The sequence below is a fragment of the Bacillus rossius genome, chromosome 8 (assembly GCF_032445375.1).
Source record: "Bacillus rossius redtenbacheri isolate Brsri chromosome 8, Brsri_v3, whole genome shotgun sequence".
Taxonomy (NCBI): Eukaryota; Metazoa; Arthropoda; class Insecta; order Phasmatodea; family Bacillidae; genus Bacillus; species Bacillus rossius.
The window spans coordinates 66515190-66535040 of NC_086336.1; the positions used below are offsets into that span (position 1 = coordinate 66515190).

General features: G+C 47.4%; 2 protein-coding genes across 2 annotated transcripts in view; one reads left to right on the plus strand and one right to left on the minus strand.

The window, feature by feature from the left end:
• LOC134535403 (uncharacterized) overlaps positions 1 to 9324 on the plus strand; it is a 91364-nt gene extending 82040 nt beyond the window's left edge. The window contains exon 10 of the mRNA XM_063374477.1: positions 2682 to 9324. Within this exon, the coding sequence (XP_063230547.1) occupies positions 2682 to 4809 (2128 nt within the window). The 3' untranslated portion in view covers positions 4810 to 9324. The remainder of the gene's footprint in view (positions 1 to 2681) is intronic.
• Positions 9325 to 11121: 1797 nt separating this feature from the next.
• LOC134535150 (uncharacterized) lies at positions 11122 to 18206 on the minus strand. The gene is made up of 3 exons (XM_063374123.1): positions 18110 to 18206; positions 16771 to 17164; positions 11122 to 13473 (listed from the first exon to the last, which is right to left on the minus strand). The coding sequence occupies exons 2-3, from the start codon at positions 16929 to 16931 to the stop codon at positions 13152 to 13154; spliced, it is 483 nt and encodes a 160-aa protein (XP_063230193.1). The 5' UTR covers positions 16932 to 17164; positions 18110 to 18206; the 3' UTR covers positions 11122 to 13151.
• Positions 18207 to 19851: the final 1645 nt, after the last annotated feature.

Consider the following 19851-nt stretch of genomic DNA (forward strand, 5'->3'; position numbering starts at 1 on the left):
GGCAGGCCTGCCCTGGGCACGCGGGGCGCCCCCTTAGGCAGACAAAGCCACCTCCCGATCAGCCTTGCCCAGTTACCTCTCTCCCAGTAGCTGCCGCTCAGAGCCTAGTAGCTGGCAGGCCTGCCCTGGGCACGCGGGGCGCCCCCTGCAGAGACTTCCCCCCTCCCGCGCAGCCTTGCCCAGGTACCACTCTCCCAGTAGCTGCCGCTCAGAGCCTAGTAGCTGGCAGGCCTGAATGGGCACGCGGGGCGCCCCCTGCAGAGACTTCCCCCCTCCCGCGCAGCCTTGCCCAGGTACCACTGTCCCAGTAGCTGCCGCTCAGAGCCTAGTAGCTGGCAGGCCTGCCCTGGGCACGCGGGAAGCCCCCTTAGGCAGACAAAGCCACCTCCCGATTAGCCTTGCCCAGGTACCTCTCTCCTAGTAGCTGCCGCTCAGAGCCTAGTAGCTGGCAGGCCTGCCCTGGGCACGCGGGGCGCCCCCTGCAGAGACTTCCCCCCTCCCGCGCAGCTATGCCCAGGTACCACTCTCCCAGTAGCTGCCGCTCAGAGCCTAGTAGCTGGCACGCCTGCCCTGGGCACGCGGGGCGCCCCCTGCAGAGACTTCCCCCCTCCCGCGCAGCCTTGCCCAGGTACTACTCTCCCAGTAGCTGCCGCTCAGAGCCTAGTAGCTGGCAGGCCTGCCCTGGGCACGCGGGGCGCCCCCTGCAGAGACTTCCCCCCTCCCGCGCAGCCTTGCCCAGGTACCACTCTCCCAGTAGCTGCTGCTCAGAGCCTAGTAGCTGGCAGGCCTGCCCTGGGCACACGGGGCGCCCCCTGCAGAGACTTCCCCCCTCCCGCGCAGCCTTGGCCAGGTACCACTCTCCCAGTAGCTGCCGCTCAGAGCCTAGTAGCTGGCAGGCCTGCCCTGGGCACGTGGGGCGCCCCCTGCAGAGACTTCCCCCCTCCCGCACAGCCTTGCCCAGGTACCACTCTCCCAGTAGCTGCCGCTCAGAGCCTAGTAGCTGGCAGGCCTGCCCTGGGCACGCGGGGCGCCCCCTGCAGAGACTTCCCCCCTCCCGCGCAGCCTTGCCCAGGTACCACTCTCCCAGTAGCTGCCACTCAGAGCCTAGTAGCTGGCAGGCCTGCCCTGGGCACGCGGGGCGCCCCCTGCAGAGACTTCCCCCCTCCCGATCAGCCTTGCCCAGGTACCTCTCTCCTAGTAGCTGCCGCTCAGAGCCTAGTAGCTGGCAGGCCTGCCCTGGGCACGCGGGGCGCCCCCTGCAGAGACTTCCCCCCTCCCGCGCAGCCTTGCCCAGGTACCACTCTCCCAGTAGCTGCCACTCAGAGCCTAGTAGCTGGCAGGCCTGCCCTGGGCACGCGGGGCGCCCCCTGCAGAGACTTCCCCCCTCCCGATCAGCCTTGCCCAGGTACCTCTCTCCTAGTAGCTGCCGCTCAGAGCCTAGTAGCTGGCAGGCCTGCCCTGGGCACGCGGGGCGCCCCCTGCAGAGACTTCCCCCCTCCCGCGCAGCCTTGCCCAGGTACCACTCTCCCAGTAGCTGCCGCTCAGAGCCTAGAAGCTGGCAAGGCTGCCCTGGGCACGCGGGAAGCCCCCTTAGGCAGACAAAGCCACCTCCCGATCAGCCTTGCCCAGGTACCTCTCTCTGTAGCTGCCGCCTCAGGGGAAGACTAAAGACATACACGTGGCTTATGAACTCTTAGTTGGTGTTTACTTTGTTTTATAACACTATTTTCCAAAACCTTAATTTTTACCTTTATGTTTACTGAACAATAATTCAATTCTTGAAATCACGTAATTTCTTTTATATGATAAAATCAATGGTTATAAATAATTGAGTAAAATGTTTTGATGAGTTGAACAACTTAATTTTTAACAAAGGCAAATATTCCATGGAACTAAGATATCCTTTGGCTCTCCACTTTTAGAGTAGGTATGGAATGTTTATTTAGTTAGTTTTTGATACTCTTAGCCTAGTACCTACATTATTTTAGCATTATTAATTATTTTCAAACTCACTAAATATTTGAGTATTTATGATAAGCAGATGTGGATTATTCACCAGCACACAAACATGATTATAAAAATAACTCTTTTTTACTTTTCTGTTTAATGTCATTATCAATTTTTATGAATAGTAATAGTTTAATAAAACATGATTATATATCCCTAAATTCCAAAAGCATTTACCAGTTTGAAAATTTTGATACTAAAAATTCTGGTTCCAAATATGAAAATACCCTTCACATCTGATTCTCATATTTCTGTATGCAATCTCTGGTATTCACTGCAGTCTCTCTTTATTCCAGGAATAATCCTGTGACCTCTTCATAAGCCTAAAATGTAGAATTCACATGTAGTGAGTATGATTCTGAATCCATTGTTTTATGTACGTATTTTTTTTTTATTAGTAGGTTCACTATTGTAGCCTAACGTATATTGGTGATAGTATCCTACTTACTTGAATGTTTGTGTCAATGTACGTCCTCTCTGTTAAATGTACGTAATCAAGTCTGTAGTATCATATCCTACTGATGGGACCATATTTGTTTGATAGGATCACATCCCTTTGATTATATACCTGCAAGAAATGTATTTTTTTTTTTACTGTATTGTGTATCTTAACTGTAAAGTACATTTAATGTAACCACTTGATCCTTTATGTTTTATGTTTACACAAGGTGAAGAAGACAGGTGTTCTCAGAGAACCAGTGTCTGGGGAGTGAACGATTGAGGAGAGTGATGTGCCGTGCGTGCAGGGAGACTCCGGCGGTGCAGCGCAACACGGCCAGCAGCCCAGACAGCCAGTACGGGTTCAGCAGCCAACCCGCGCCTGCCGAGACGGCAGACAGCGCAGGTGGGCGGGGCGAGCCACGCACCCCACAGACACCGCGCCCCTTCGTGACGGAGGGCAGTGCCAGCTACGGCCAGAGCTACTACATGTGGGGGCCGCCACCCCCGTACTCCAACCCCCACTCGCACTGCGGCAGTCCCGCGCGCACGGCCGCCCCCGGGCTCGCACGCCTGCACCACCACCACCACCACCACCACTGCAGCCACGGCGACTACCGGCACCGAGCCGCCCGGCCCCACTTCGACGACTTCTCCTCAGGGGAGGGCGTGGTGGGGCCCGACGACGAGAAGACGGTGCGCCTGGAGAACTACGTGAACACGGGCGAGGTGCAGGTCACTGCCGGCAACACCACCGGCGACAACACCGACTCCTCGGAGGGCAAGGAGCGCCTCAATAACACCCTGCCTGCGAGGAAGGCCAAGAAGAGGATGGACATGTCTGCCTTGAAGACCGGCAATTTCCCGTACGGTGCGGACAACCAGGGGAGGAGTCTGAAGAACTCCCCCGGCCACTTCGCGGGCACCAACTCCGACCGCGGCGTGCACGGGCTGTGCAACCAAGGCTGCCGGATGGGCGACCGCTGCCACGACCAGCTGATGATGGATGATGGCGAGCAGTTCCAGGTCTCCTTGCCGCTGAGCGTAAACGTGGCGAGGACGGGCGAGGGCTGCATGTCGCCGCGTGCACGGTACGTGGCGCACCTGCAGGGGCACGAGGTTCAAGGTCACACGCTGTGCGGCAAGGTGGAGCCCACCGAGTCGGAGGTGTACTTCGCGGACGTGTCGTCCTGCTGCAATGTGTCGGTGCGCAATGACGGGCAGGACTCATCGCTGTACGATGAGGCGGTCGACCCGAGGAAGCAGCGGTCGGTGAGCGTGGCCCCGGGGACGGCTGAGGCTTTCCATCACCATCACCACAGGCAGCTGCACGAAGCCTCGCACGGCAGCACGCCCGGCACGGGGCACCATCTGTTCCAGCAGTCCGTGCTCATCACGGACAAGGATGGCCAACACAACCATCACCACCACGCCATGCTGGTCGAGAAGAACATCAACAATGCAGATCTCTCCGGCAATGCATTCAACTACCAAAGACAATCGTCTACGCGAGGGCGCTTACAGTACCCGGTTGCATTTCACGAGCACGTCGGGGAGCATGAGTCCGTGACGGAGGAAGAAGTTGCGGAGAGCGTCCACAGGAAGAACTCCATCCACGCCTGCAGGGAATTCATGGAAATGGATATCAGAAAGGGCGTCGGCATGACCTGTCCACGGCCGGACATGTCCAAGGACTGCTTGCAGCACTTGACGCTGGCCACGAACTGTCCCGGGAGTGATGCAAGCGACGGTAACTTCATTTCCCCCATGTCCATCTCCACTCCGTCGTCTGATGGATTTACCAAAGAACAGAGCGGCTGCAACAGCAGCTACTACAACAACCAGAACTCCCCAGACATGACACCGTGTCCAGCGCAGTCTCCGGGTGGCCCCCCTAACACCGTGCATAGAAAAACCTACGAGCAGAACAGGCTACAGAACAATAACTTCCAGAGTGGCGCGAATTGCGATTTTGCGCCGTTCTGCGGGCGAGACCAACTGTTCCTTGCGCCGGACGCTCAGTACGAAACAATAGCGCAGCAGCCACGCCTGCGCGATATGAACGGGAACGGGAGCACCGGGTGTACAACCACGGCAATGTCCCCGGGCCGCAGGCGACCACACCCAGCGCTGCGCATCACTGCGGGAAACAACAACGGTGCAGAGAGCCTGTACCAAGCAGCGACCAGCACGGAGGACGAGTCGGAGAGTCAGCAGCCACAGTCCAACTGCTACAGCGATGCCACCATGGACTCCGGCTGCCACAGCGGCTCAGAGTTTGCTGCTAGTGCATCTCGCACGCCCTGCGCCCAGGAGCCAGAGGAGGGCGTGCCGGTCTCAGCCATGCGCTCTGTGAACGTGTAGAGTGGCGTGCGTGACTCTGACTGCTGCCACAGTGGCTCAGAGTTTGCTGCTAGCGCTCTGTGAATGTGTAGAGTGGCGCCCAGGAGCCAGAGGAGGGCATGCCTGTCTCAGCCATGTGCTCTGTGAACATGTAGAGTGGCGTGCGTGACTCTGACTGCTGCCACAGTGGCTCAGAGTTTGCTGCTAGCGCTCTGTGAATGTGTAGAGTGGCGCCCAGGAGCCAGAGGAGGGCATGCCTGTCTCAGCCATGTGCTCTGTGAACATGTAGAGTGGCGTGCATGACTCTGACTGCTGCCACAGTGGCTCAGAGTTTGCTGCTAGCGCTCTGTGAACGTGTAGAGTGGCGCCCATGACTCAGAGGAGGGCATGCCGGTCTCAGCCATGCGCTTGAGTTACAAGAGGTTGCGAGACTGGACGTCAGCCACAACTCAGCGTGTCATGGGCGGACATGATGCAACAACATGTGCTGGAATGTTATCAACTTTCCTTACCATTAGATATCCATTCCAGCAACTGTACTCACCAGGAGTCGGAAGTGAGATACCAACGGCAGGAAAGCACCACGAGGCAGTCTGGTAGCTGTACTGTGTGAGGCCTCACACTTCTCCAGGTCCAATCGCTACCCCACACTTAGGTGCTGACTTTGTGACGTAACCTCTGCTTCTGTCGTGAACCATACAACTAGGTGTATTACATATAACATTATAATTAAATATTAGTTAAGTGAATAGTGCAGCTAAGTATCAACCATGGTAAAAGAGATATACTTGTCAGTAGTATTTTTTTTTTTTTTTGATTTAATGGTACAATACCCAAAGCATAGAAGCCGTTCACCATTATGTGTATTTCAAATTTAAAACGGAGGCAGTCTTCACAAATTATCATATGGCCATGATAATACATACCAAAGTACTTTAAATTTTCCTGGTACACACATAAAGGGATCTGTAAATAATCACTGGGTGAATAGTTCATTCATCACTTGGTAAAGTCCAAATGCTAACATAAAATTACATGCTGGTTTTAGCTGGCTACAAGAACAACAAATTGTAACACAATAGTCTAGATCGCTTTTAATGTTGACTGCCATCTATCGGCATTAGGGGCAACTTCCCGAGTCCATTGACTCCGGTATGCCTGCTGATGGAATTTTTAATTTGATTGAATTTATACTTTACCAACCGTATTTACAATATCACTCCATTCCTTTTATTATTGTATTTCTATTAATTATTTGCTTGCAAAATTAAAGTAAGTTTTTTATCATGCCAAATAAGTATAACTTGTAATGCACGTACGTAAGAACACACACCATAAGGGAGAAGTGTGGGCCCCAGGTGCTGGCCAACGTCGCCACGCCACTGGTCTCCAAGGACCTCAGTGGTAACCGCGGTGCAAACAAGTGTCATGGCTGATAGTAGGCTGACCTGGCCACAGGCTGGATGCATGTGATGATGATGAGTTTAAAAATGTTGTGAACCACAAGATTTATTCACCAATATTAAAAGATATATGGAATGGGACATCTTGGAAATACGTGTTCTGCGACTGTGTACTACGGTGTCAGCGCTAGCTCTGAGGAGAAGTGCTAGTTTCTGGTTTTGTGTTTGGATGTGTTGGTGTTCTGTGTCCGTAGTGGCTTTCATCATGACCGTGACTAGATTGGTAGTCTGGCTTCTTGTCGGGATTTGTAATTTGCAATATAAATTTGTGTTTTGTTTCTTAGTGAACTAAATGCTGTGCCCTAACCACTGCTCGTTCTAAGTAATAGTAAATATGTCATCCATTCCAAGCTGTTTCATGTGTTAATGGCATTGTAGTTTTTGCTGTGTTAGTTCTATGTTCATGATTTGTTAAAGCAAGGCTGGAGTTAGTACATCAGGAGGTGTCAGTTGTGTGATATTACTGTACACTGCAGGTTATTCTGTGAAAGATACCAGTATGAATGCCAATTTATGTATTGAAATATTTAACCACATAAATAAATTTAAACTGCAGCAATCAAGCAGGTTGTAGGTAGACTTCACATACGGAGTTGCTGCAGCTACTGAGACAGTTTCGTTTGACGTAAGAAAACAAGATCACCCAACAAGGCATCTCAGTTTGACACAAGCTTTACTACGTAATACAGTTAGTGTTCTGGAGCCGTTCTATACGTAAGCATGCCGGTACATATGTATTATGTCCTTGTAGGCAAATGAAAGCCAAAATGAATTAAACATTGTTACTGGAGGTATGCTTGAAAGTCGCTGCTGTTGCTACCTGCGAGTGACTTTCGTCCCCACACCCACACTGACCTTGCAGCTTTCAACAGCATCGTAGCATTTACATTTGAACGTAGCCAAGGAGCACCTGTGCATTGAGGAAGGCTCCGGCAACAAATGGTGTGAGCCCAAAATGAAACTAACAATTTCTTTTCAAATATCAAAAGACAAATTATTAGGGCAATCACAAAGTAACTTCCTGTGCATTTAATAGTAATTTAAAAGATAAATAAATTTTTACAACACAACCAATATTACAAAAAATTCATATGGTAACCGTGTATCTTTTTGGTTTAAAAAATTTCTTTAAAAAATATTTTGAATTAAAAATGTTTAAAATATAACACATACATACGTGATAATGTATTATATAGTATACAAATAAATAAGTAAAAAATTATATAGTATGAAAATTTTCAGTATTTTACAAACTATTTCCATAAATAAGATTACTAAAAAAATTATTTCTGACATGTGTGAGCGTACCAACCTAAATTTTAAAAACTATTCCTTTTAACAAATTCACTCAAAAGAATTTTAAAATTGCACGCAATTTAATGGTCTGTTGCGAAAAATCACATTTTCACTCCTGCAGGAGCAAAGTTTAGGATACTTCCCGAAATCATATAAGAGAACACGCTTGAATTTCTCACTAAATTGAACTAACAGTCGTCACAGTCTTCCGACGGTGTCCAGCATGCCGAACGGGAAGGGGCAAGATTTACAAGTTTGTGCAGATGACGATGGTACTCCATTTGCATGTTTGTTACTCACGCCCAAAATTACTGTGTTGCTGAAATAACGAAAAAATATGTACGATAATTAATATGTAAGTGGGAATGGCAGAACCATGCCGCATGCTGTTTGCCGAATGTTTGAAAATTATCTTTCTTTTACATACATCTGTTAGTAAACTGAGTGAAAAGTATTGGTCTATACTTTGCGATGCAAAGCACACCAGTTTTTAATGAGAAGTCATAGTTGGCCAGTAATCAGCGAGGTCATGAGAGAAGCTAGGAACGCACACTTGGCTTGTGCATGTGTGAACACACATTGCAGCTCGTGCTACACGTGCCGTTGGCTGAGACAAGAGTTCTGCCTTACCTTGCAGTTGTTCACACCTGAAACCTCCTTCCGCAGTTTGAATAGTTCTGTGTAATATTACCTACAGTTTGCTAAAGAAGGAAATTATTTTTATCTTGCAATTCAGTATTAGTGAATTCACGGTCATGAATAGAGCTAAAATTAATTAATTTTGTGCTCTACACAGAAATGTGAGATAAAACCAGCTATTTAACAGGAAATATTACATGACGTCACCCTATAAATTGAAGTTTTTAAACAGTAAAATAATTTTGTGCCCAGGGCTTCTTTTGAGAATTAAAATAATTATATAAAAAAAGAAATTGTCAATAATTATATGTAAAGTGTTATTTTCTTTTACTGGTTTAATGTTTAACAAGTGTAAACATGATGTTTCTATGGTCTATGCACATAACGTCTGTGTCTTTAAAATTTTTTGTAACACTTCTCTTAAAGTATGGCCACGGAAAAAGCAAGCCAAAACTCAATGAAATTGGAAGTTGAACAATACTGGCATTGCGGTATTGAACCTTGCGTAGTTTATAAACCAGGCGTTGAACAGAACAGTTGTCATATCTGCAAACAACTCACCACTATTTCCCATATTTGTGACATGGACCACAATTGAGCATTATGTGATAAAAAGTGTTAGTATTTGCTATAGGTAAGTTTGGTCCATGTTAATTTATTTGTTTCATGGTTCATAGAACTGACTGTACACTTATATGTAATTTGTAGGAGTAATTATCCAAAGTACAATACATTTTTTGAATGAAAACACACTAATTAAAAATATATATATTATTGTTACATTTGCAATATTCAGAAAATGGAAAGACTGGAGATTCTAAATTATATTTATAATACCTACTCTAGTGGAATTGTTAATTTATTTTTGAAAAGTATATGTTTGAATACTTGTAAATTGTAAACTCTGTGGTAGTAACTGTTTAATTTTGTGTTGTAAATAAATTACCATTTTCATGTAAAGAGATACATATATTTAAATTTGTCTGTTTACAGGAATATAAGATATTTTGTATATTCAGAATGTTTACACTACCTAAATTAGGACTATATTTTAAATTAAAATGTATCAACATTAATTAAATGTTACTTCTTATGTTTGCTGTTATTAAACTGTCCTTAATAAATAGTGAAATTTAAATACTTGCATTTTTTTTTGTTTTTAAGTTTTTATTTGGTTCTTTAATGCTTTTATAATACCCTGAAAACATAGCACATGCTACAATGCTAATCCCAGCACTTTTTCCAGATAATACCATTTATCACTTGTTTCTAAGAACAAAGCTATTTTGAGGTAATTGTTTATTAATTTATTAATTAAGAACATTTACTGAACAAAAATTAACTTAAATTGTTTCAAAGACAAACATATCAGATCATATGTACTACTCATGAATAAACCTTTAAAGTATAAAATCCATACACTCGTTTTACATTTGGTACTTTTTTGTTGCTGCAACATGTTTGCAACACTGTGAGCTACGCCATACCAGGGCCATCAAGAGATACTATGGGTAGAAAGAAAAGGGTGATTTTTCAAACCCACAAATTAAAAAAAAAAAATTAAAAACGCTAAACATTACTGGCCACAACTGTAAATGTGCCTGTGCATATTGCATAACTTGTAAGGTTTCCAATGAATTAGAATAGCAAAGACTTGTAATATCGTTGCACTCTCAGGGTGAACTCATCGGGCCACCGGGTTCCCCTCCCCCTCCTTTCTCCGCTGGCCTGCGCCACTCATACAAGAGTGTTCCCTTTTAAGAAAAAAAAATTTGGCAATTAATAGTTTTTAGTTTCTTTCACAAAAATTTGCATGTTTTTAAAATCTCTTTAACAAAAACCAAAGAATTGGGTGAAAACTATCTTTAAAACATGGGTAGGGATGGATCTAGGCAGTACTTTGCCTGCAATAAACATACGAGCTATAGTTTTGTGTCCATGTAAATTATTTGCAAATTTTTAAATTTAATTTTTTTAAACCCAGTGTACTTACCAGTGTTATAAAGTATATTTTATTTCATGTACTATATTCATATATATATATATATATATATAATATAATGTTCAAGGTTCCATGGAAAAAAATATGACATGGTACTGCCCTGGGGCCAGTACCATCCACTGATGTAGGAGCCACCCTGTGATGTCACGGCAAGCCATGGCCAGGGTTGTCTCTTAAAAATTTTGCTTTAAAACTTTCACCAGCAAGACAGGCAGCATTATATATTCCAGTACAATTTAAATGTTCTCTTTTAGTCACCCAGAAACAGACTAGCAGAATCTAATATTTGAATTAGTGATGATGCTGACCCGGAGCACGGAGCGGAAGCCGTGTTCTTGTAACCCTTACTCCAGTCTTATGGGACGCACCGCAGACACTGACCTTGTCTCACGGAGCTCCCACCACTGCCTTGCCTGATGAATAGTAAACACTAGTTCTTAAGTATTGTTTTTAACCTCATTTCTTATTCTGGAGCTCAGTGCACATCTCACCGTATGCTTTTTTGAGCATGGGGACTACCCCCCCCCCCCCCCCCTTGCGGGGCCTACACCCCTACCCCCCCTTCCCCCTTGCAGTTCTTCGCCTTACACCATAGGGCATGGAGGGCATGCACTACGCTTACGGTACGGCATGTTCTTCAAGTACCAGTATCAGTACATGTATCAGCCGTGATGTTTCAGATCAGGAGTAAGTCCTATCATAGATATACAAGTTACAGTTTATAGAGAAGAGTAAATTTGGGGCTGCATTAAAGCAGACATGACTACTGACATGGTCCCGGGCTGCGCCCTTCTGAGCCCGATGTGCCACCACCTCCCTCCCTCCTTCCACCACCACCCTCTACGACCGCCCGCCGATGTGACGTCAGTGCTCCGCTCCCGAGAGTTGCCGAGCGAGGACGAACGGGCAGTGAGTCGCAAGCGCTGCGAGAGGAAGGAGCTTCATGCATCTGTCATCGTTCTCCGGTTGTTTTGAGTGCTACAGGGGGAAACGGGCCTCGCCTCGGCCCTGAGGACAGAGTAGCCGGGTCCACATGCCCGTCATACATGTGGTGGCGCCCTAAACTTCTACGAGCACTTCAACCCCCATTGCGGTAGCACTACTACCCGACGCGTGAGTTCTGTCGACTCAAACCATTTTCCTGTCCCAGAAAGTGTTCACTGAGTGTCTAGCCTAAGGGAATGTCCACGGGCCCGGAACACGTGGGTCAGTGAGGGTTCAGGCTAGGCTGCATAGCATTGTTCTCCAGCGAGGGTGACATGCATCTGTGAGCCACACAGGCCACACCTGCTGAGAGGGTGCACTGGGCAACCACATCCAGCCACGACACTACGAGAGACACCCACCACGTCTCCGCACTCCGCAGGAGACCGGCCCATATCAGCATTTACATGCAACATGTAACCCAAATTTTATGGTTTGTAGAGATTAAGATAATTATTAGTGTTTTATATTTTGATGTATTCATATTGGAACAACACTTAAAGGATAGTAATTTCTTTCAGAGCAGATTTTATTTTGTGATACAAATAATAACAACAGTCGTACAAATGTATATTGGTGGTACAATTAATTACAATGGTCATCACGTTCCAGTGATAAATAAAGACACGGATGATGTTGAAACTCTGTGACCTAGGCATTTGTGTTTGGATTGCCACCCAGGCAAACCACAGTAATTACAACTTATAGCTGTCTGAGGGGGTAGGTTCTGAAACAACACAAATACCTACATATTCCTCTCTCTGGTTCAGGTGGCACGGGAAGCTGCCTTAAACTGCTTGTGTTCACATCTTTACTGGCTGTTGGCAATGTGGCCATTGCTGGTTGTTCTTAGCTCAAAACAGTAAAAAAAATACATATGTGAGAAAACTATTGTCCAAGTATTAAAGCCAAAATTAAGTATAGGTACATAGCCTTTGACTAAAAATATTCACAAAAATGCAGAGACCATTGAACACACTAGTAGAGCTGTGTTGCTAAACCAATTGTCATTGTTTATTATATAAATTAATTACTCAACAATTACTGACATGCTGTAAAAGTCTTTAACTGGTCATGAACATAGAAATTGGACTGAAAGCAATTACAGCCTGACTGAAAAGTATGTTTCCTGAAGAAGCAAACAAGACTTTAGCTGACAAGAGATTTTAGTCATGTGAAGTTCACAACAAGACTTAAATGCAGCAAAAGCTCTGTAACTTAAAAGCAAGTCTTTGATTACATAAAAACCTTACTTAATTATTCTTACCTGAAAGTCCACTGAAAAAAGAAGCTAGAAGAAGGTGTGACTTGAAAATCATTGTTACTGGAGCTGCCCAAAATAAGTTACATTAAAAAAATACTGATGTCCTCTGTGAGAAAGTAGTACACATGGGCACCAAAGTATTTTAAATCACAGTGATACAGATAATTATTGGCACCAGCACTAAGTAACGTACAGTACCTTCAGGACTGATTGTGCTAGCGGCAATTGTACATCGGTACTACTTCAACTGGTTTCACTTTCCTCGGCACTATTTCGATCATGCAAGTACGAGACAGTTAAAATCATTTTGGGTTGTTTTCCTGTCAACTTGCTTTCCGCCCCAGATCTGGCGCGAGAGCACTTTTTCAGGGCTTCAATCCACTCGCTCATCACTCATTCATCCGCTTGGCTGCAGTGCGGCCCCAAGGCGGCGGCATCATTTGAACCGAGACATGTCTTTCTTCCCACCAATCATTCTGCCGTCCACTTGACTCGGGTCTGAAGCAGGACCTTCGATGCTCTGCTGGACCGTTGTACTGATGTCCACCTGCTGACTACTGGCTTTCCTGCAAGTGAGTGTCATCAGAAACGAAACTCTCATTGATTTGGTGGTATATTGTTTTGTTGTTCATGTGGTGTCTGAGTAATGTGTTGGTGTCATTTGGCACAGAAGTTTAGTTTCCTTGCGGGTCTGCTGGTTTGGCTTCTAGGTTGGTTAACCTTCCACGCTCGGCTGGAGTGATGTCTTGACGTCCAGCTGACTCGTGGCGGGATGGTTGACGGAGACCGAGTCGTAGGCGGGCGGCGGGCCGCGGGGGCTCGGTGCGTGCACGCCACAGAGCGGGGCCTTGACGGCGGGCTTGTGGTGCGTGGTGCCGTGGTGGTCGCTGAAGGAGCGTGGCGCCTCCTCGCGGCGACCGCAGCACGCCAGGCGCCCCCTGCGGCGTGCCACCAGCAGCACCTCTCCCACCACCCCGAACACCACCAGGCCCAGCATCGAGTACAGCAGCGCCAGGTAGTCGTAGCCAATCTCGTTCCTGCGCACACGGCTCCGCCTCGCAACACACTGTGTATCTACACAGCATTTTCGACAGCGTGGTTCACAAGTGCAACTCATGTTTCCACCAAGCAAAAAAAAATTGTCCAACATTGTGATAATTCTAAATCATGAAGAGCAAAGTTCTCAGCTTTGGTGAGTTACAGTGAAGGCAATCAAGGAAAATAAGTAAAAAAAAAAAGGAGGGGGGGGGGATTGGGGCCTCGTTGATCTTCGAGACTTTTATCAATGTCTGGGATAGCCCTGACATGACGATATATGCAGACCACGTTTACAGTTATTGCCATGTTAACATTTATAGTTTGGTTTTAAATTGTGGGGTTTGTAAAGGTATACACTAATTGACGGGCAGGGATTACGTGGTGGTACTCGGTTACTCTCGACAGCTCTGGTGCAGTTAAATTAAATGTTTGCAATCAACTTTCAACCATCATGGCAGTCATAAAGTTCACAAACTTTAACATAAACCTTTCGTGCCTCATACATTTTCGAAATGACAAATGGACTATTGTTGGCTGGCTCTGTATGCACACAGTTTTGCAGATGGCGCCTACCACCGCGAAGTCGTAGGGATGCTGGACACGTGGCGACCATTACGAGCGAGGACAAGGCACAGTTCACTCAGTAGTAGTCTAGGACAGAACTATGCTTACGCTAGCCAGGGAACAACTTGGTGTAGTCCGAGCTGACAACTCAACAGCGCGCCTTACAACTCTTACAAGCAGGAGCCGGGGGGGATGAGGGGGTAGGAATATAACTTCTTGTCCCATGTTTGCTTTCAAAGGCTTTCCTTTGTTTGGTGGTAATGCTAGATTTCTAAAGAGTTTTTAGGATTTTTGGAGGCGGGAGGGTGATGGTAGTTATTCCCCCCTACCCCCTGCATTCGCACTTGAACAAAGCTCGTATCAAATATACCCTGTCCTAGGCAGAGTTTATAAACTACGCAAGAAATTGAAGAACGTGAGACGCAATAAGTTCAACATTTTCAAAAACTTTGACGCCAACCGCCGGTGCTCCCTCTGGTCCGCAAAAGTCGTTATATGTCTAATTGTTCAATAATCATATATTGTGAAATATGTCATTAAGTCCAAAACTGGCCGGATCTGTTTTCCCGCGCTACACGTGTCGAGGCGCGAGGCCGCAGGGCGGTCTCGAGTTCAGTTACCGTCGGGAGCTCGCAGGGGTCGGTCGCTCCGCGCGCGCAGAGCCCTCAACTTTCACGCTACATCCAAGTCTCAGCAATAGTGTAAGTTCTTCAAATCCTTTTACCAGCTCTGCGCCGACCCCACTCAGTCGCACGTCTTTTCGTGCGACTCTTTAACTAATCCTTTTTATCCCAACAGGGAGCTTTGCATTTATTACGAAATTTCATGTCCAGAGTTTAAGGACAGCGTAATTAGGTTACGCAGTTTTCGGCTCCAAAGCCAAGTAATCGTTATCGTCGAAGACTCTTAGCAACGTGTGTCGAGTTCTTACTCGTTAAATTACGTCTCTTAACTTTCATCGTATGTAAATGTGTAACTTGTAACGTGCAATCTAACCGAGTAATAACTGATTAATAAGTGACTGTAACGTGTATGTTTCCATCTTACCGGGTCTACGTACTTTTCAGGACTTTAATATTTTGCCACAGGTTAGATTGCAAATAACTTTGGAACATTCGTTTGCATGTGCCGTTTTCCATGTTAACGTAAATGCCTGCATACGCTGTTGCAGCACAGTAGCTCCGCGACCATCCACCGCATCTTTCACGTTGATAATCGGCCACTGTGTTAGTCCGAACATACCACTTTGCAACCTATCCTGGTTGCGCGCACCGTCTACGCATAGAGACTTGCGTGCCGCAGCGGTCAGACAACAGACGCGGCCAGTACTTGGACCAGTATATGTAACGGTTCTTAGTAAAGTGCAGTGTCGTGTCAACCAGTTTACTATTCATTTATAAGGCGTCCTGGGTGGCCTGAACAGCCCAGGTAGATTCCAAACCGCGACGCGCTCCTGCCTGCAGCCACGTTGCCGAACCCCCGTTAAAACCCCCGAGATCACTTTTTAAATTAATAATTACTTAAAAAACTTAGACAGGCAGCGGGAGTGGCGTCAACTTTACTTGTATATAAACTATGTACAACGCAAAACTGCAATGCAAGCATCGGCCAACTTTCAACTTCTTGGGTATTGTTTTTTTTTTTTTTTTCGCCTTCCATATTTGAAGTAATTGTTCTGAAAAATTGAACACATTGGGTTCATGAATGGAAGGCAACAATGTTGTTTTTAATATGTAGGTACATTACAAACAATATAATAAAAGAGAAATTAACTTTTTTGAAATAAAATTCTCGATTTCAAATGTTTTCACGAGTTTTATCCAAATACTAGCCTAATGTATCCCTTAGCTAAGCTAAAAGCACATCACAGTGGATGCGGGCATCTATGCGTTACTTTCGAATCCTAAAAAGGGATGCAGTGACATCCACATGTGTCCACTTCGAGGCTTCTAGGAGTGCGACACTCGCATCCATTGATGCATCCCAACATCCATTAGCTTCGGAATCGTTTTTTATTTTTGTTTGTATATTAGTTAGGTTTTTTGCATGAGATTTGTTTACAATGTTATAAGCGTAAGGGATAACTCAAACAGAAACAAATGAAAACGTTAATAAAAATTACCGAAAGGTGAACTTTAAACTTATAGGTATATTAAATGCTCATTTTAAGTATTTTTAGTATTTTGTAATACATAAACTTTAAATTTTGATTGCGAAAATTTATCACTGCTACGGTACATAAATTCTTTTTTTATTGGTTTTATTTATGTTTTGCTGAATATTCGTAGATATCACTAAACGGAATGTTTCCATGCACATTAGTACTCCCAATCCTCAACAGGTGGTGCTAGCAGTAAAAGTAGGTATGTGATTACTATATATCCATTAGAAATGTGTCCTTTCTACATTGCGGCTGAATTTGCTAAGGGACGTAGGGACGTATGTACCGAGGACGCCTCCCTATGTATTCGGACACAGCTATGATAAATATGAACTATCAAAGGAAGCCCGAAGGGAACAAATTGGTTTTCGATAGTACCTACCTAAATCAATTTTAAGTTGTAAGGTTGGTAGTGTCTTGCGACTTTCGTTCTCTGGAAAAGACCACGATGTGTTATATTATTGCGACAGAATAGTTTTTAAACTTGGCTTAACCTCTCCTGTTCCCACTGAAATACGAATTAGGCCAGTATATTATTAGGTAAAACAATAGAGAGCGAGCGGTGGCTTGCCTGAGGCGGTAGAGCAGCAGCGGACAGCAGCAGAAGCACAGCAGCAGGATGATGACGACGAAGGAACACGTGACACATGGGAAGGCCAGTTCCAGCGCGCCCAGGCCGTGCCACGAGACCACGCTGTCGCGCGAGGCGGCCATCTTGTCGACCCGCGCCATGCCGTCGTCACCCCGGCGGGGTCTAGTCGCGCACTGCGGCTCTCCCGACGCACTGTCTCTCCCCTCTCCCGCTACCAGCTCGAGGACAACTGCCTGTCGCGCGAGGCGGCCATCTTGACCCGCGCCAACCCCGTCTAGTCTCGCACTGCGCCTCTCCCCTCTCCCGTTACACGCCTCGAGGACAACTGACCGCAGGCTAGTCAGCTGGTCGTCTGTGGAACTGGGGGAGACACCTGGAAATTCCCCGGGCACGATGACGTGCAGAATGAAGCAGGAAAAAATTATTTTCTTGGTGGCAAGGGCGCATCCAGCTCAACACCAAAGAGGGTAATTTTTCAAAATTTGACATTTTTCAAAAGAAAGAACATACTTCGTTAAAAAAAAAAAAAAAAAAAAAAAGAGAGAGAGAGAGAGAGAGAACTTGTAATTCAGTACATTTGATTGAAGTGAAACCTCTTTGGTAGTTCAAACCTCGACTCGTAAGTATATTGTAAGGCGTAAAATGGCAGAGAGACAGACAGAGAGAGAGAGAGAGGACAATTTTCTAAAGTAAAACTATTTTCCACTGCCAAGTTTTAAATTACGTTCCTTTAGCACTATAACCACTGCGCTACAAAGACTGACATAGAGGTGTAAGGAGAATATATATATACATACCTATTATATTGGTTGTAATACCAATACTCTTACGCATAGGTACGAATATACTTTTCCTTGTACGGTGCGCTTAAATAAGTATAACTTCAAAAATCGAACATGTTTATGAGAATTAGTTACAAATTTTATAAATACAGCTCTCCCCCACAACCCTCCTTCTTAGGAAGGGTGGCAGCTTTTTTCCCTTGCCCTGGATTCGCCCTTGCATTTCAGACTGTGTTTTAAAATCTTTTAGCTCTGAGAGTACAGCGGAGAAAGACCATTTGTTATCCAGGCGACACCGCAGCAGATGTGCCGCCCATTAGTTCTACTGATAAAGTAGCAAAGTTAGTTTATCAACTGGTTAGCTATTGTTTAGTAAAACGAATCTTAGCTGTATGACTGTATAAAAGCTAATATGTCATACGCTTGTTTAAAAGCTAAAAATGATCCCATGATAACATTCCTGGACGGTATTAGCATTAAACTTATTGATAACCAAAAATTGGTTTATTATTCAAATCAACTCCTTTACTTCTTACCTCGATCCTCTAGACTGTCTCGAAATGAAACAGCGTATTCTTCCTGAGTATGGACTTGTTGTCCGAGGCGGCCGGCAACACGTCTCTTCCTGGTGGAGTGGCCTTGAACCGCGCTACAGTCGCCGCTGCGGTGTTATCCCGCTCGACCTGGCCCAAGGCTGTGCGTGACGCGCTTCTCCGAGGTACAGTACTGTACATAGCGCGCCTCTCGGAGGTACAACAATAGGCCGGGCGCGCTTCTCGGAGATACAGCACTGTGCGTGGCCCGCTTCTCGGAGGTACAGCACTGTGCGTGACGCGCTTCTCCGAGGTACAGTACTGTACATAGCGCGCCTCTCAGAGGTACAACAATAGGCCAGGCGCGCTTCTCGGAGATACAGCACTGTACGTGGCCCGCTTCTCGGAGGTACAGCGCTGTGCGTGGCCCGCTTCTCGGAGGTACAGCGCTGTGCGTGGCCCGCTTCTCGGAGGTACAGCGCTGTGCGTGGCCCGCTTCTCGGAGGTACAGCGCTGTGCGTGGCCCGCTTCTCGGAGGTACAGCGCTGTGCGTGGCCCGCTTCTCGGAGGTACAGCGCTGTGCGTGGCCCGCTTCTCGGAGGTACAAGGGTGTGCGTGGCCCGCTTCTCGGAGGTACAGCGCTGTGCGTGGCCCGCTTCTCGGAGGTACAGCGCTGTGCGTGGCCCGCTTCTCGGAGGTACAGCACTGTGCGTGGCCCGCTTCTCGGAGGTACAGCGCTGTGCGTGGCCCGCTTCTCGGAGGTACAGCGCTGTGCGTGGCCCGCTTCTCGGAGGTACAGCACTGTGCGTGGCCCGCTTCTCGGAGGTACAGCGCTGTGCGTGGCCCGCTTCTCGGAGGTACAGCGCTGTGCGTGGCCCGCTTCTCGGAGGTACAGCGCTGTGCGTGGCCCGCTTCTCGGAGGTACAGCGCTGTGCGTGGCCCGCTTCTCGGAGGTACAGCGCTGTGCGTGGCCCGCTTCTCGGAGGTACAGCGCTGTGCGTGGCCCTCTTCTCGTAGGTACAGCGCTGTGCGTGGCCCGCTTCTCGGAGGTACAGCGCTGTGCGTGGCCCGCTTCTCGGAGGTACAGCGCTGTGCGTGGCCCGCTTCTCGGAGGTACAGCGCTGTGCGTGGCCCGCTTCTCGGAGGTACAGCACTGTGCGTGGCCCGCTTCTCGGAGGTACAGCGCTGTGCGTGGCCCGCTTCTCGGAGGTACAGCGCTGTGCGTGGCCCGCTTCTCGGAGGTACAGCGCTGTGCGTGGCCCGCTTCTCGGAGGTACAGCGCTGTGCGTGGCCCGCTTCTCGGAGGTACAGCGCTGTGCGTGGCCCGCTTCACGGAGGTACAGCGCTGTGCGTGGCCCGCTTCTCGGAGGTACAGCGCTGTGCGTGGCCCGCTTCTCGGAGGTACAGCGCTGTGCGTGGCCCAATTCTCGGAGGTACAGCACTGTGCGTGGCTCGCTTCTCGAAGGTACAGCACTGTGCGTGGCCCGCTTCTCGGAGGTACAGCGCTGTGCGTGGCCCGCTTCTCGGAGGTACAGCACTGTGCGTGGCCCGCTTCTCGGAGGTACAGCACTGTGCGTGGCCCGCTTCTCGGAGGTACAGCGCTGTGCGTGGCCCGCTTCTCGGAGGTACAGCGCTGTGCGTGGCCCGCTTCTCGGAGGTACAGCGCTGTGCGTGGCCCGCTTCTCGGAGGTACAGCGCTGTGCGTGGCCCGCTTCACGGAGGTACAGCGCTGTGCGTGGCCCGCT

Coding starts and splice junctions, on each gene's coding strand:
- LOC134535150 (XM_063374123.1), bottom strand. CDS start 16,931: ATGGCGCGGGTCGACAAGATGGCCGCCTCGCGCGACAGCGTGGTCTCG. Junction 13,474..16,770: donor CTGCTGCTCTACCGCCTCAG/GCAAGCCACCGC, acceptor CCGTGTGCGCAG/GAACGAGATTGGCTACGACT.